We start from the raw sequence: 16,917 nt of genomic DNA, 5'->3' as shown, positions 1-16,917 counted from the left end.
CAGCCTCCTGAGAGCTGAACAGGTGCCAGGCACAGGTTTTCTCAAGAATAATGGGGAGCTGGAGGGCTTCCGAGGTGGCGCAGTGGTAAAAAACCTGGTTGCCAAGGTGGGAGATGCCAAAGATGCAGGTCTGATCGCTGGGTGGGGAAGGGCCTCTGGAGAAGGAAATAGCAGCCCCCTCCAGTCCTCTTGCCTGAAATATCCCACGGACAGAGGAGCCATCCACGGACAGAGGAGCCATCCATGGACAGGGTTACCGTCCACGGGGTCACAAAGAGTCAGATGCAGCTGATTGCACAGGCACATGGGAAACCATATAGCCTGAACTGTCTCCTGGGGACTTAGAATTTTTATTTCCTGATTTAAAAAAGAATCAGTGGGTCTCCTCCAACTCCGGAGGTTATCCTGAGAACAGAGAGGCCCCAGGAGAGCAGGAGAGGAGCCACCTTTAAGTACCATTTTTCTTGTAAATGTGAGGATCTACTGATGTAATGCATTACCTAGTTAGACTAAAACCCATGTGATTAAAAAAACCCAGTAAAATAGGAAGGGGAGGGGGATTATCCTTAAAAAATGAGCAGTTATTAGAGAAACCAACCGCAAACATCAAATAGAGAAACAGTAATTTCCTTCAAAGCCCAGAACCAGCCCAGAGTGTACAGTCGCCAGTCTTGGCATCTGACTGCTCAGTGAGTGACAGGAGACGGCGGGTCCTGGCAGCTCCCAGGCTGGACGGCGGGAAGCAACCACGGGGGAGCCGCCTCTGTGAGGATCAGCTGTGCCGGCAAACGGCAGGAAGCTACCAGTGCCCTGCCCAGATTGACCCCTCCTCCAGACACAGGCCAGCGTGTCTACAGTTGTGTTTTTATTACCTCCACGTTCTGAAGCAGTTCATGACCACCAGAGTGCTTTGAGAAGTTTTTACAATTAAAGCATTTCTTTAAGAAAAAAGCAATCGTTCCTTCCAGAGCCAAGAAGCAGCCTCCCATCCCTCCCCGTCCCTCCCCTCCTGTGGGAGAAGCCCCGGTGGGGACCCCACCCGGTACCCCAGAAACTCAGCAAAGCGGCCCTCAGCCTCCCCGACCCGCTTCAGCAGCTGGGCCGAGGGCAGCACACTCCTCGCAGGTCACATGATCTTGAGGTCCTTCAGGGCAGACTCCAGGCTCTGGGAGGAGAAAAGCAGGACAGACAGGCTGGTTCTCAGCTGTCCTGCAGACATCCCACCACCACCCGCAGGGACCTGGCGCCGGACACAGAACCTGGCCTTTGGGGTCAGGTGACCTGGGTTTGAATCCTGGCCCTGAAGGAAGGTACTGCAGAGGGTGCCAAGGGGTCCTCACTCCACTGAGGGGCCCTTCTGCAGGGATGAAGGGCTGGAGTGTCCAGGTGGCTGCCAGGGAGAAGGTGGGGGGTAGGGGGCCCGCCCTGGGGACCTGGGGGGAGGCAGGGGTGGAGGTCAGGCCTCACCTTCACGTCCCAGATGCTCATGCCGCCGTCCATGCCGGTGGTGCAAAACTGCGCGCACTTGGCCTTTCCCCCACTGAGCACCGAGATCTGGCTGCAAAGAGGAGGAGGGCTTTACAGATCCCACCCTGCCCTCCAGGAGCCCCCTGACTGCTGGGGGAGCCCGCTCCGGTGAGGTGTGTGTGCCCAGCCGGGAAGGATCACAGAGGACAGGGCTCCCAAGTCTGCTCTAGAGGCAAGCAGCAGCCTGTCTGCAAGGGACACAGGGCGGCGTGGGCAGAGGACGTGCACCCAGGGAGTCAGTGACAACACGGTGTGATGGGGAGAAGCAGCCAAAGGTGGGGCTGGGAAGAGGCAGGGCTAGTTCCAGAGAGCCTTGGAAGGTCGGCAAAACGGTCTGGTCTGAAGACACGGGACCCGGCGGCCACAGGAGGGCTTAACAGACAAGGGCCAAGGCCTGGCCGTGCTCGCTCATCTGCTACGGGGCGGACACCCACGGCTGGCAGGATTCAGGGTCTCTTGCTCCGATCCCACCCTAGCTCCTCGAGGAGACCGCTGCCACTCTTCATTCCGCGCCTCCCCGCCAGGTTCTAGCCCCAGAGCCGCTGCAGCTCAGGCCCCGCCCGCTAGGAGGCCGTGGGTCGCTGCCCGGCCACCCGCCAGACCCGCACACCCGGCCCTGCGGCGGTCCCACGCGGTCCCACACGGTCCCAGGGCTGCAGAGCGAGGCTGCCCGCTCGCCCACCGCCTGATGCTAGTCCCGCCGCCGGAAGAGACGGACCCGCCTTCCTAAGTGGCCCCGCCCCCGGGCCCCGCCCGCACCTGACGCTGTTCTTGTGCAGCGAGTCCAGGCCGGCGCCCGCCGCCGCGCTGCCTTCCGAGCTCGCCTTCTTGTCGAGGTTCTGGAAGCGCTCGCGGGCCGTGAGGCCGCGCTGCGAGCTCTGCTTGGGGACGTCCAGCCGCCCACCGAAGCTCAGCTTCCCCGCGGCGCTGTCGTAGGTGAAGAGCACCGGGAAGCAGTCGTGGCCCTGCGGCGAGGGGCAGGACGGGGTGCCACTGGAGCGCTGGCCAGCGCAGCTGCAGCGCCCCCACTTTCCTCTAGGGGAACCCCAGGCCCCGGGGGAGGTGCAAGGCCAAGTCACCCCTGGCCACCAATCCGGGGGGTGCCGGAGGCAGGGCGTGGGTGTAGTGCCAGGCAGCCGATGCCTGCTCAGGGACCCCGGGTATAGTAACAGGGGCCAGATGTTGCGGCTGAGCACCTAGGAGCGGCCCCCTCCGCCCACAAGGCCAGCATCTGGTTGAGAAAGCTGGTCTGGGACTCCCCTGGGAGGCCAGCGGCCCCATCCCATCCAGTTACATGTGCTCTGGGGGAGACAAGGCTGGACCCTTCCCTAGGCAAAGTGGGCCTGATCCCCCTGGGACCCCAGTAAGTTTGCTGAGGCCTGAAGAGAGACTTGACAGAGCTGGGCGGGAGGGACGGAGGAAGAGTGGCACCTTTCTGGGCACACAGTAGGACCCCCACCCACCTCCAGCCACCACAAGCACCCACTCTTTGAGTGCGGTGTGGCCCTGTCATTTCCATCGGCCAATAAAATGTAAAAACAGGAAGGTCTGGCCCAGGGCATAGCTCCCCACGTCCCCTGTCTCCAGATGGGAGACAGCCCCCATCCCAGTACCCAGACCGAACAAAGTGAGCAAGAAACAAACACTTTCCCATGTTAGGCCACTGCAGCTGGTGCCACTGGGGATTGTTGATGTCGTTACCCCAGTGTAACCCCACCTATTCCGAGTAGAGATGGACGGGTGGGAGGGAGGGAGGAAGGAGAGGCGTGAGCGGGGACAAATCGAGGGCTGCCTGGGCATCTTGGGGCCACTGGGAGACCTGCTGTCACCAGCCCCTCTCCCGGACCCCCTCCTTACCGCCGCCACCAGACTGTTCTCCGTGATGAAGGTGACGGCCAGTAGCGGCAGCGTTTCAGAGGCCAGAGTGGTGATGCTGAGAGAGAGAGCACAATGTCAGCCACGCGGGCTCCTGGTTCTCGGTGCTGGGGCACAACCCCACTCGAGTGACCCACACTCACGCCATCTTCTTGTCAGCATCGGCCAGGCACACGGTGCTGTCGTGGCTGACCCAGGCCACACGGCTGCCGCTGTCTGAGAAGCAGACGCCGTGCACCCAGCCACAGCTAGTGCTGGACTCGAACATCAGCTCTCCGAACGGCATCTTGGAGCCCCACGGGGTGGGTGCTGGCCGCTCCTCCACCTCCTTGATGTAGGCTGAGAAGATCCTGCCGGGAGAGGCAGAAAAGGGGATGGATGGGATCTGGGAAGGACCCGAGAAGGGACCCCAGCCCCCGCCCGCTCTCCCAAACTGGCCTGCTGAGGCCAGAGCACCTAGCTGAGTTTGTGGGTACCAGGGTTGGCTTTTCACGACCTGAGTCTTCATGCTTGGAGAAGTCTGGGCCTCAGTGCCCACTTGTGCAATGGAGCAGGGCCAGGAGGTCTCCCAGCTCCAAGTCCTGGGAGCTCTCTGGACCGTATCCGCTCCATGCTGGGGCCTCTGGTGCCTGCTGTAGCCTCACTGCCCAGGGGCGATTCAGAAATGCAGGCCATCTTGCCTGGAGCTGGGAGCCAGAGGCCTTGGGAGACTCAGGGGTGCTGGGCCCAAAGTAAGAAACAGCCAGAGGCAGTTGGAGTCTCTGTGTTCCAGGTCTTAAGATGACGAGGCAGAGACTGTCCCAGCCTCAGTCATTTCTATCTCAGTGTGAATAAAAACACCCACTCTTTTCCCCTCAGATGAAAATCAGGAAGCTGAAGGAGTGGGAGGTTCTAATGAGGACAGGAGGGTCTAGAAAAGAGATCCTGCTGACATTAAGTGGCAAAGGTGTATGTCCTTCTAAGACTCCCCACCGGCCGGACAGACGACCCAGGAACAATCCTTCAAAGAACAAAACCTCACAGTAGCTGGACTGAGGCCCCAGGTCACCCCCTGGCAGCAGAGCTGGTCTGGAAGGCGGGGCTCTCGGGACAGGGCTCCCCCCACCCTCAGACCCCCGATGAATCCTGTGTTGACGGCAGGGCCCCGGCCCTCACCGGCATTTGAAGTCGCAGGAGCCGGCGGCCAGGAGCACGTTGTTGGGGTGCCAGTCCAGGCTGAGGACAGTGGAGCGGATGGGCTTCTTGATGTGCTTGCACACCCACCTGGACACGGCAGCGGTCACACAGGTGTCGGGGGAGAGAGGGACAGACAGGTGAGCGCCCTCAGACCTCAGCGCCTCGGGCTCCAGGCTCCCACTGGGCCCTGCAGACCGCAGAGGTCCCAGGAGGGAAGGGCCCGGGCCAGCTGGGTCCCTCCCTGGATGGGAGCGCCACCCCTGGTCTCCTTTCAACCTCGCAACTACCCTGGGGCCGCTGGGTTAAGGAGAAGTCACGAGGCTGCTCACTGGTCAGGGTGGGACCTGAACCCAAGTCTCTCAGACCCCAGTCTGAGCTCCTGCCCGTCCTCTGCCCTCAGTGACCCCGGAGAGAAGGTTGTGACATGGCTGGAGCTTGTGAGTGGGCCCTGGTGCGTGACGGCTGGTGCCGTGGGCAGGTGATTTGCCTCAGGGCCTTTGCTGTAAAGTGGGGATGGCAGCGGGGCTTCCCTCATAGCTCAGTCGGTAAAGAATCTGCCTGCAGTGCGGAAGACCCGGGTTCAGTTCCTGGGTTGGGAAGATCCCCTGGAGAAGAAAATGGCAACCCACTCCAGTATTCTTGCCTGGAGAATCCCCTGGATAGAGGAGCCTGGCGGGCTACAGTCCACGGGGTTGCAAGAGTAGGACACGACTGAGCGACTAAACCACCACCGCCACCAGGGATGGCAGCAGACGCCCAGTCCAGGGGGCTGCGGGGGTCATTGCGTCCGTGTGCAGGGCTTAGTGTGATGCCCGCAGAAGCGGCCCTGGTGTGGCTTGTGTCCTTATTACTAGAGGGGGCCAGGGGAGGCCAGGCGCTGTGCAGGGAGCCCCTCGCCTCACTGCCAAGGGCTGGAAAGGACACCCTTCTCGGGTCCTGTGAACAGGGGTCCTGACTCCCCGTCCAGTGGCTTTCTGGGACCCTCCTGTCCCACCACCTGTTGGTCTGCAGCCCCAGGTCCCTCCAAACCCACGCTGACCCCACCTGGGCACCCACCAGTCATTTTCCTGCTCAAAATAGCAGATGGAGATGACACGGGAGCCACTGCCCACAGCGAACTTGTTCTCCTTGGGGGCCCAGCGCACACAGCGAGCGGCGCGGTTGATGCGCAGGATGACAAGCGTGGGCTTCCACGTGCGGCCCTTCAGCGTCCACACGTAGGCGTTGCGGTCTGTGCCGCAGGTCACGATGCGGTTACTCTCCGGGGCCCAGTCAATGCCTGTGGGGTGGGAGGAAGGACTAGGCTGAAGCCATCCAAGCAGAGGTGGCTCGACAGTGTCCACAGAGGAGGGGCTTCGAGGTCACAATCAGGATTGAATCAGGGGGTGCTGCTAGAGTTCACTGGGGGTGTTACAGCTCTCTCAGTTATCAGCAAACACATCGGAAGGCCAAGCCAAGAGACAAAAATAGAAATGGGTCCCTGGTAATGCTGACGTGCTGGATCAAGCCTTTCCTGAAGCCTTCCAACATCTGTGTTTTTCAGTAACATGAACCCATCCATGTAACTGCTTTATAACTTCAGCCAGTCTGAATCAGGGTTCTGTTATCAATGCTTGCAACCCAAACTCTCCTACCTAACACTGTGAGTAGGTGGACGGCCTGGCTCTGCCCTGCCCTCGTTCAGGAGGGTGATCCCAGAAGCCCAACCCACCTGTCACCTGTCCGTTGTGCTCCTTGAGTTCGTGCACCTGGACCCACTTGTTCCCGCTCTTCTCGTAGATGTGCACCTCGTGATTGTTGGGGCAGATGGCGATCTCTGCAGGAGAGACGGGCGGACACGCTCAGGCTCCCCTTCACGGGCCACCTGGGAAGTACCTTGTCCTTCGTTACTGGCCTCTCCTCTGCCTTGGGTCTCACTGGACCCACCCCCCCTCCTTGGGACACCTCCTCAGGGCTTGGCCACTCCTCACCTGTGTCCACCACCCCCAACATCCCTAAGGCAGTCTTGTGAGCTCTCCCTGCCTCCCCCCGCCCCCCAGCTCTGCCCCCTGGGGATACCAGGCTCCAGCCACAGTTTCTGGGCTGTTCCTGATGACCCCAGGCTCTGCGACCTTGGGGTCGCTGCACCCGCCCTGGCCTTTGCACTTGCACACTGACTTTCTTCACTTCCTTCGGGTCTCCATGCAAATGTCACCTCCCCTGAAAGGCCTCAGGGCCACCCTTTCGAAGCCAGCCCCCAGCTCCATCGTTTTCCCCTTACCCTGCTTGTTCCCTCAGAGCTCATTTCACTGCAGGCTACACTTGCCACCCCCAAGCCCTCACTAGCAGAGGACAGGCCACCTGCCCAGCGCCCACAGTAGTGCCCAGCACAAGCGGGGCTGCCCTCTGGCCTCCGACCCTCAAGGCCTGCTCGCCTGGCTACCCTGCTTGGGGTCCCTTCTCTCCCGACACTCAGGATCTCAGGGTCGGGGATGAAGCACGGGTGCAGCTGCCAGAGGGAGCCTCGAGGACTCACGGGTGCGGTCCTTGTTCCAGGCATGGCAGCTGATGGGTTCCACCAGGAAGCTGTGATAGGCCATGGCTGCTTGGCTCCTGTGCCAAAGACAGGGAGGGAACACAGGTCAGCACCCCTTCTGGCCTCGGGGAAGGGTGTCATCACCTGTGCCTCAGTTTCCCCGTGGGTGGAGCACCGTCCTCCTCCAGGAGCGTGCCAGGCCTGCTGGCCTTCACACGTGCTCTTTTCCCTCTGCAGGGAAGGTCAAGCCTCATGGTCCTGGGAGGCCAGTTCCACGTGCTAACCCTCTCCATGCCGCCAAACGTCCCCCTTCCTGTTCTGTCCAGCAAACTCCTACTCATCTGGAAAGACCCAAAGTGGACATTCTTGAACCCTTTCTCTCCCCGCCTCAGCCTCCCAGAGTCACAGGGAGCCCAGGGTGGAGCCCAGCCACACTGCTTGCCAGCTGTGTGACCCCGGCACGTCACTCGCCCTCTCTCAACCTGTTTCCACATCTGCAAAATGGAAATAGGAATCCTGCCCTCCCCCGCTTCCCCAGAGATTTAAGAGGGTGAAATAAGATAACACATCACGCCTGGCACATAGTAGGTGTTCATGAAACGGCAGCTCTTGGTCTAGAATCGATGTGCTGGCCCTCGGCATGCTTCACCTGTGTAGGGTGGGCCTCCCGGCAGGGGCTGATCCTGGGCACACGCACCTCAGGCCTTCGCATCAGCTGTTCCCTCAGCCTTCAAAGCTCTCACCCCAGATGCCTACACAGCTCCTGCCCTCCCCATTGGCATTCAAGTCTGCGTTCAAGGCTGCTTTCTGATCCAGGCTGCCACCCGCCCCAGCCCCAGACTCTCCCAGTTCAGTTCAGTCGCTCCGTCATGTCCGACTCTTTGCAACCCCATGGACTGCAGCACGCCAGGCCTTCCTGAGTCTACTCAAACTCATGTCCATCGCGTCGGAGATGCCATCCAACCATCTCATCCTCTGCTGTCCCCTTATCCTCTCGCTGTCAATCTTTCCCAGCATCAGGGTCTTTTCGAAGGAGTCAGTTCTTCACAGCAGGTGGCCAAAGTATTAAGAGTTTCAGCTTCAGCATCAGCCCTTCCAATGAATATTCAGGACTGATTTCCTTGAGGATGGACTGGTTGGATCTCCTTGCAGTCCAAGGGACTCTCAAGTCCCTCGTTTTCCCCTCAGATAACCCTACTGAGCACAGGTTACATTGTCCTCCTTTATTCTGCTGTGTCTTTTTCCCCCTGCTGGAATGTAACTTGCTTGATGGAGACATATACTTCTGAGCATCTTGTTCACATTGCTACCCCCGGCGCCTAAATGCCTGGCACATAGTAAGTGCTCGATAAATATTTGATGAACACAGATTTTTACTGCCATTAGCGTCCAGCCTGAGTAAGTTATTTTTTTAAATGTTAAAAAGAAAAGGCCAAGCAACATTTCCTGAGCGCTCTGCACTCACCAGCTCTAAGCCCTCCTGTACTCTCAACTTGAGCCCCAGATGACGGCTGTGGAGGCGGTGGTCTGGGGGGGAGGCCACCTAACCAGACCTGCAGCACCGCCACCCCACCATGTCTGGGTGTCCCCAGGCCTTCAGCCACCTCCCCCATCTGACTGGGAGATTTGTGGCCCAAGGCTGGGCCCTGGGAAGGCTACTTCCCAGCCCAGGCCTGAGCCCTGATCTCCCTGGCTGCCGGGGTGCTGCTGGAACCCTGGGGTCTCTCTCTGCCCCCAGCGGGGGTCTCAGCCAAGACCCCTGAGGGAGGAACAGCGCTGAGCTGGGGCCCATCAAGCTGCGGTGTCACCCACTGTGCTGCTGGGGACTCTGGTGCTCAGCGACCACAAATCCCACTTTAATGTATAGCAGGAAGTCCCGCAAATTTCCCGGGGCAGCAGCGGCCGGGCACGCACAGGTGCACAGACAGGACTGGGCAGGGCCCGCCTGGTCCCTCAGCCCCAGACCCAGTGGGTCCTCGGACAGCCTTTGCTAAGAAAGAAAGTGGACACTCAGCCAGGCTTGAGGCCACACACATTCGTGCGTGGTCAGCCTTGCACACGCGTGACTGCTCCCACACACACATGCATGCTCAGCCTTGTACACACACACACGAGCACGCAGCTCCCAGGGCGGCTGCCTCCCCAGCCTCTGTCTCCTTATAAGGCCTCTTTTGTGTAAAGCAAAGGCCCCGGAAGTGGCGCCTGGGAGCCACAGGCCTAGGTCAGCAGGCCAGACGGGGTTCCCCTAGTGCTTCCGCTGCATCCAGGCTGGGCGGGCAGGGGGTCATCCGTGTCTACACCACAGATGCCAAGATGCAGGGTGGGTGCACCAGGCCTGTCCACTAAGCTGTGCTTATCTGGCCCCCCTTCCCTTAGGTCAAGGGATGGGGTTGGGGGGATATTACGGTCAGATGCCCACTTCCAAACCCCAGCCGGGTTCTTCTTGGCCCCTGACTCCAGGGGAGGCTGACCATCACCCAGCTCTTCACCCTAGGTGGCCCAGAAGGAAAGAAGCCTCATGGCTGCAGCCCCAGGGGTCCTGGACCCTAGACTCAGCCAGAGCAGAACCTGACTTCCTGGTTCTGTCCCAGTCCTGCTGTGTGGCTGGGTACCTCTGCCCTTGTGGGCTCTTAGTGACAGTGTCCAGACCTGTGGGCCAGACTCATAACAATCTAGTGACATTTCAGGGTTTCAGGCTATGAAGATGGAGAGGTTGGGTCTGCAGAGGACAAATAACACAGCTGAGAGGACTCAGGGAGCCCTGGCCATTTGTTTCCTGGGACCCAAAATTTCTCAATGTGAGAGGGAGGTATGCTGGCACAGTGGGACAGGCAGGTTCAGAGCACACCTATCAGCCAATCACACTTTAGTATAAATTCAGATAGGAATACTCCCTAGTCTACTAACCCACACCTTAAAGCAGGGAGGGGGTACAGTTGAAAGGAGTGGGAGAGAGGAAGACAGACGTGTTTCCCCTTTTTCATAACTTCTGCAAAGCAGTTGAAGCCAGCAGGGCCTCCCATCCCCCACATGCTACAATGGAGGAAGTGGGAGCCCAGGGAGGGGTGTGCCTTCTCCAGCCACTGTAGCCTTGGGGCTCAGCCTCCTGGCTCCTGGATCAGGGGATCATTCCGTGTGATCAGCCTTCACACCAGGCCACCCAGCCATAGGAACCGTGCCTTCATCATTCCCAGGGAAATCTCCACCCTGCCAAGGGGCTGGGGGTGGATGCCACTGCCTGCCAGTCACCCTGGCTGAGGAAAGTGCCCTGGGGGCTGCTCTGCCCAAGGGTGTGGACAAGGCAATGCTGCAGTGCTGCCTTCTGGTGGAGACTAAGGCAGGATGAGGCCGTGGCCCCGGGGACATTTACCCACTTATCCCTGTGACCCTGCTCTGAGCCAGCTCTGGGGACCCACTTGCTTGTCGAGGACAAAGAGAGAGGAGGGGGCCCTGGGGATGGCATTGCGACTGGGAGCCCATGACTAGTGCTCTGTGCCCCCATCACCCTGGAAACAGTGAGTCTGGGGGAGCACGGCCAAACCCCAACAGACTCCCCCTACTCCACCCCTACCTACCCCACTGGCTCCAAGCTGCCCGCTACCAACCTGGAGCCAGGATTTTTCTGTGCTCCAGGCAGCACTTCCCCCATGTCTGGCATACGGTGGTGCTCAGAACGAATGGACGGGGGAATCACCCAGGGCTGGGGTTTGAGGGTACAGGGAAAGGACAGCAGCCTGATGGCTGGAGGAGCTTTGGGTGTCCAGGCAGGGGTTGCCAAGGACCACATACTGGGGTGGGAACATACACTCCATGGGCACAGGGGTATTCGTTTTGTTCATAAGTGCTTCCCCAGTACCAATTAGAGTGCCCAGCACACAGTAGGTGCTCAGCAAATACTGCTTGACTGTGATTGCATGAATGAATCACATCTTAGTTTATTCCTTACAGACCAGCCCTATTATTTCACTGGTACATATATGCAACTTGTAAATATTTACTGGGAGTATGCGCTCAAGGTTTTTTCCTGATAGGGTCCATGATCCGAAAAGCTCAGAGATCTTTCATTTAAAAGGTCCTCTGTGAGGATTTGGGGAGAATACAGCGCCCTTCCAAAGCAAAGCAAACCAGGTGAAGCTCCCAGCTGCTCAGCCAAGGGTCTCAGACCTCACGTCTCTTCCTTACACGCCGGGTTCACATTCTGACTCTCTCGATACTGACTGGGTGCTCCTGCCAATGTTTCCCCCACATCTCTATCCAGAAAAGGCTGGGGCTGGACGAGGCACTGGGTGTAGGTTCCTTCTTGCTTTCAGAGAAGCTTTGCCAGCCCGGCCTTTTCTGCATCCAGAGGTTTGGCTGCATTTGAGGCTAAACTAGGCAGGAGCTGCCTGGAGCAAGGAACTCTGCTCTGCAGACACTCAGGGAAGTCCCCACCCAGCTCAGCCACTCGAGGGAGCTGCCAGCAAGCCATTTTGCACTCGTGCTGAGCTGTTACTCAACTTCCTGTTGTGTGTGGAACAACCCTAGTCACCCCAAAAGACCAACCAATCCCTCCTCCCCAACTCCACTGCTGAGGTCTTACAAGCCAGGCAAAGTCAAGTCAAGCAAGACAAGTGAAAATCATCCTAAGGCACCATAAAGCATTACCTAAAATAATACAGAACAAACAAACCCCCCAAACACATGAAACTGGATGCTGGCAAGACTGTGGAGAAATTCTCATTTGTTGCTAATTTGTTAAGTCTCTCTGAAGGGCAGTGTGGTAACATACAATTCCAACCAACCAGGTGGAAACAAACGGAACAAAATACCAGTAACAGGAACTTTAAAATTGTTAACATTTTTTTGTGGCATAAATTCATTTCAATGCTAAAAAACACAGCCACTGCCTTTTTTTTTTAAAGCAAACATGTTCATAGCAACTCTATAATGGTGACAGGATAGAAAAATGCAGATGACTACAAACATAAAGAGAAACAGCGAACACGTTGATTTAAGACGTGTGGATTATATACGCATACATAATTAACTAATTTACTTGGCTTCTTTAAATGCCCAGAAGTTACCCAGGACTTTGACATACATTCTCTTTTATGCCCTAAGAGAAGCCCCAGAACTCTTCTAGTGTTTGTTTTAACCAGTAAGAAACAGATGCAGACAAAAACCAAAGTGTGCGCCGTCACCAGCTCCTACAACGGCACAGTATGGGGTTCTGACCCTAAATCTCAGAGGTGATAAGTGTATAGGCAGGCCTTATAACAAAAGCAAGGACAATAACAGTACACATCTAGCCCGTGTGTGCCTGGCACGCTGCCAAGTGTCTTACACACATGATCACATGTAAACCTCCCAGCTTGAAAGTTCCTCATTTTGCAGGTAAGCAAAGTTGAGGCCCAGGGAGGTTAGGCGGCTTGCTAAATAAGGTCAGTGGCCAGTGAAGGAAGACGCTGGCGCTCTTAGCAGCTTCTGGTCTGGAAGACCTTGCCAGCCCAGGGTGCTCTTAACCACCGGGTAGCAGTGGGGGTGGGGTGGGGGGGTTCCCGGGACAGCCCAGATGAAACGGAGAGCCCTCCAGCTCCGCGTCTGCACCGGGCCCGCTAAGGCTGCTTCATGCCAGTAAACCTCTGTGTCACCGTCGCTGCCCCGGGGTCCCGGCCCTGCCCCAGTCCCTGGGCCGCCGGCGAGAGAGGGGCTGCTCGGAACGCGCCGGTCCAGCGCCCGCGAGCTCAGGAGGTCCGCCTCCCGGACCCGAGCAGTCCCCCCTGGATCGGACCCCTTCGACCTGGCCCCGGGGTGGGCGGGGGGCTGGGGGCCGGGAGAGAAGGAGGGAGGGAGGAGGGGCGAGGCGGGCGGGGGCGCCAGCTCATTTCCCCGCTGGAGGAACCCGGAAGGCTGAAGGATGGAGGGGAAGTGACTGGGCGTGGGGGCCCTCCGGCTCGAAATAACGGGGGACACCGACGGCCGGGCAGAGTCGGGGGTGGGGGGACGGGAGAGAGGGGAGGCCGAGAGGGCCGGGCGCGGAGGTGGACGCGCGGGCTCGCGCGCCCCGAAGGCACGGAGTGCGGGGAGCGCTGCGGCGCCCTCGACCGGAGGAGGTCGCCCGCCCGCCAGCACCCCGCTTCCCGCGCGCCCGCTCACGTCCAGCGGGGCCCTCAGTGCCCCCTTCCCGTCCCTGAGCTCCCCGCGGCCCCCCATCTCCTGGCGACCCCCCGCAACGCCCTCCCCACCTGCACGCGCCCCCTCCTCGCGCTCCCCTCGACCCCGGCATTCCGGGCCGCCCCCGCGCCCCCTCACCTCGGGGCGCCGCGGCCGCGGACTCTGGGCAGTCGACGCGCCGAACCGGCTCTGGGCGCCGCGCCGCGCGGCCACTTCCTCGTGGGCGGGGGGCGGGGCCTCCGGGCTCAGCCCCGCGGGGACGGGGCGGGGCCGGGCGGCGGGCGGGGCGCCCCGGGCCCGCCCTCCTCCCCGCCTGGGGCCGCGCCCACCCGGGCCGCCCGGAAGGCGTGCTCTGCTCTCCGCGTGTCGGGCGCGGAGACTGAGGTTCGGCGAGGGGCGCAACTCTCTGTCGGCCTCGGGCCCCCTCCCAGCGGGGACCAGACCTCCGCATGTGCGGGGCGTGTGGGCAATCAGGGGCAGTCCGGGCCGCCGGCCTGCTGCCGGGGTCCTCACGTCAAAACGGGGGAGCCCTCGGCTGGTCCAGCCCCTTCCCAGGGCCCACTTCCTGACCCTCTTTCCACCGCAGACCGCTTCCCGTCCTTAAGTCACAGCGGACTCGCAGCCGCCTGAATGTGGTGGGTCTTGGGCCAGGTGGTCCAGAGGGGTCTCTCCATCCCTGCCCCCTGCCTCATCAATGGGGATGACCGGCAGGTGGCGCTTCCCGCAGCGTTCCTCTCAGCCAGACGCTAAGTGGCATGGGCGGATGGTGTGGGGTCTCAGGAGGTCCCGGGCACCCACATGTCTCCCGGCTTTGACCCTTGCTGTTCTTTCTGCCTGGAACATTGATACGTCCTGTCCACACCTGGCCCACTTACCTTTATGTTGCAGGACAGGAGTCAGTGTCTCTTAGGTCACTTTGTCCCTGACCCCCTCCACAGGGTCCTGGGCTCACCAGCCCCGGCTCCCATTACATAATCCCAACCTGCGGGTGGCCGGGAGGAGGAAATGCGTCCAAAGGTGAGGAGCATTTTGAGATGAGCACACAGCGTGCTTGGTAAACTCTAGCTCCTTCCTGGCTCTGGGCAGACACTGAGGGGCTATTAGCAGGACCCCTGCCCCCAACTCCACACCACCACATCCAGCAGTGGCAAATATAAGTGATGGCTTCAGTCAGAAAAAAGTTTCGAGTGATCTGTACCGGCTACCCCCCTCCCGTAAGGACAAGGGCACTTCAATGCCGCGGTGACACTTGCATCCTTGGATTCCGCTTGCCTCTCCCCAGCTTTGCAGATGCCCAGGGAACACCCCCAGGTGGGACTGAGCCCCACCTCCGATGGTGGCCTCCTCCCCCTGCAGTGCTCTCACCCTAGTCCTGGACTTGTGACCTAAGAGTTGGTCAAAGCAAAGCCCAGGACTTCGGATGAAGACTGGAGAAAAGCAGTCATCCTTCATCCTCTTCGGATGGAGAGGAGAAAGCAGTACCTTCTGGAATTTGGGAAGCCTGATGACACGGGGAGTGGGGCAGCGAGGGTGGTGGGGCTCGAGATGCAGAAAGTCCCAGGAAATGACCACAGCCCTCCCTGGTCAACCTCCGACAGCAGCCTGAGCTCAGCCTGACTCCAGGGGTTTCAGATACCTGAGCCGGGGAATCCACTTCTGAGTTGTTTCTCTGTTACTCATCCCCAGCAGCGTTCTAACAAATATGCACACCCAAGGCCTCCCTTTCCCTCATTGTGAAACTGAGCTGATCTGATGAGCCAGTGCTAGCTATGTGCGAGCAGAAAGCGTGTTTGTGTTATTCGTTCAGGAGGCACTCGGTAGGCATTTGCCGAATGAATCAATGACTGAAGGAACCCGTGGGGCCAGAAGTTTGAACCCAGCTCTGACTCAGCCGCTTGACCTAGAGTGTGGCTTCAGGCTGCTCTTCTTGCAGTGCCTGGGTTTCCGCATTTGTGAAGTGAGGCTGAGCCCTAACAAGCCCTGCTCGCCTACCTCACAGGCCTTGCAGTCCTTGTGGGAAGACCCGAGAGATAGGGAACACACCTCAAGCTGGGAAGCGACGGGCGGTGGGGGGGTGTGTATGTGTGTGTGTGTGTGCGTTATTTGAAATGGCTCCATTGGGGGACAGTGCTCTAAGCCTCCAGTGGAGCAAGTCCTTGGGTGGGGAGAACCTGGAGTTTCAAGAACTCAGAGATGTGTGTCTTCCTGGAATCTGCCTCCCCCGGTTCCCTGGGATGAAAATGCGATACACTGCCTTTTCTGCCTTCTCAGGGTTCCCAGGAAGACAGCCCTGCGGCCCTGCCGACGCCTCAGGGCCGGCCCACTCAGGGAGGGCTGTGGGCCCGGGGCTGGCGCAGGGTCCCTGGCTCTCTGCTCCTTCCTCCTCACTGCACTGGCCTTATTGCCTCCCGATCACAAGAGGGCAGCCTCACTCTGGGCTTCTGGGCTCAGGCAGTGGTGGGCCCGCCCAGGCAGTGGGAGGCCAGGGGGCAAGTCTTTCCAGCAGCGCCCACCCTCTTCACCTTCAGTCTCAGCCCGTGCCCACCCCTGGATGGGGACCCTGGGTCTCTCCCTGAGATCAAAGGGTGCCACCCAGTACCCTGTGGGGAGGAAGAAAGAGGAGAGACCCTAAGCCTTCTTCCAAGGTAAGCCTGGGACGGCCAAGGTACGCCGCACGGAGGCCGGGTACACACGCCAGGTGCGCCCCAGCCTGGGCCTGCTCACAGCCCAAGCCACGCTGAACCCATGTGGTGTCATCTGGGGGCTCTGAAGAGCTCTGATACCACCCCTTTATGTCTCAGTGCAGAAAGAATTCCACAAAGTGATAGATAATAAGTAATTTATTAGGGGGCTTGTCAGGCTTACAACCGGGCGGGTGAAGGGCTGCTGCAGCCAGAGAACTTGGTGGGCTACAGGTTTATAATGAAAGGAAAAGTGGGGAGGGGGAGAACACCTGTTTCTTCCATCATCAGCTCCCCCTCCAGGCTGGGCAGGGGAGTTGCTTGTCCCGACACGGCCACCAATGACTGTTTTTCCTGTGAGCAGAGAGCATGTCCGAGGGATCCTCACCTTTCTGAGCTCACTGGGCAGGATGTGGGGCTCGTGTCACCATTGTCTCATTGTTTTGGGGGCTAGACCCATGCGTCTGTCGCATGGTTTTGTTGCCAAGCAAACCTGCTTGGTTCTGTGGTTAAGCAAACCTGCTCGTTAGCTTACAGCAGCTAGCTGTATTTTTTTCCGACTTCAGTTCAGTTCAGTCGCTCAGTCGTGTCCGACTCTTTGTGACCCCATGAATCGCAGCATGCCAGGCCTCCCTGTCCATCACCAACTCCCGGAATTCACTCAGATTCACATCCCATATTTTTTTCTACTTACAGTCTCCTCATGGGATTAACTATTTAAATAATCACCTACTGTGTCTCTTTATTCTGTCCCTATCAATCAACATGGCTCAATGAGAAACCTAGGTCTACCAGGAGACCCCACAGTTATTGCCAGAGGTGGGGCGTCGGGGGGCGGAGATCCCCTCCTGGTTTCAGTGACAGCACCCATCTCCCAAATGTGGTGACAGAACGGGGCTGGGTGGCCAGGCAGCTCCCCTCCCTGCCCCGGCCCAGCAGGGAGCATGCTTGGGGGTTGCCCCCAGGGCTCTGGAGGTACCAGCTCTTACT

General features: G+C 59.3%; 1 protein-coding gene across 1 annotated transcript; it reads right to left on the bottom strand.

Moving 5' to 3' along the window:
- Positions 1 to 845: 845 nt before the first annotated feature.
- On the bottom strand, positions 846 to 13,475 carry ARPC1B (actin related protein 2/3 complex subunit 1B). The gene is made up of 10 exons (XM_052660022.1): positions 13,385 to 13,475; positions 7,094 to 7,170; positions 6,290 to 6,394; positions 5,635 to 5,857; positions 4,558 to 4,665; positions 3,546 to 3,752; positions 3,385 to 3,460; positions 2,287 to 2,492; positions 1,468 to 1,558; positions 846 to 1,165 (listed from the first exon to the last, which is right to left on the bottom strand). Exons 2-10 carry the CDS (start codon positions 7,155 to 7,157, stop codon positions 1,127 to 1,129), a joined length of 1,119 nt encoding a protein of 372 aa, XP_052515982.1. The 5' UTR covers positions 7,158 to 7,170; positions 13,385 to 13,475; the 3' UTR covers positions 846 to 1,126.
- Positions 13,476 to 16,917: the final 3,442 nt, after the last annotated feature.

This window comes from Budorcas taxicolor, chromosome 2 (assembly GCF_023091745.1).
Source record: "Budorcas taxicolor isolate Tak-1 chromosome 2, Takin1.1, whole genome shotgun sequence".
In the NCBI taxonomy this organism is placed as follows: domain Eukaryota; kingdom Metazoa; phylum Chordata; class Mammalia; order Artiodactyla; family Bovidae; genus Budorcas; species Budorcas taxicolor.
This window is presented reverse-complemented; position numbering and strand designations above follow the sequence as displayed.

Excerpts from the sequence above, each read along its gene's own strand:
- ARPC1B (XM_052660022.1), bottom strand. The coding sequence starts at position 7,157 with ATGGCCTATCACAGCTTCCTGGTGGAACCCATCAGCTGCCATGCCTGG. Across the intron at positions 4,666-5,634 it reads TTTGAGCAGGAAAATGACTG|GTGGGTGTGCAAGCACATCA; the intron begins GTGGGTGCCCAG and ends TGCCGTGTCCAG. Across the intron at positions 1,559-2,286 it reads CTGCACAAGAACAGCGTCAG|CCAGATCTCGGTGCTCAGTG; the intron begins GTGCGGGCGGGG and ends TCCTCTTTGCAG.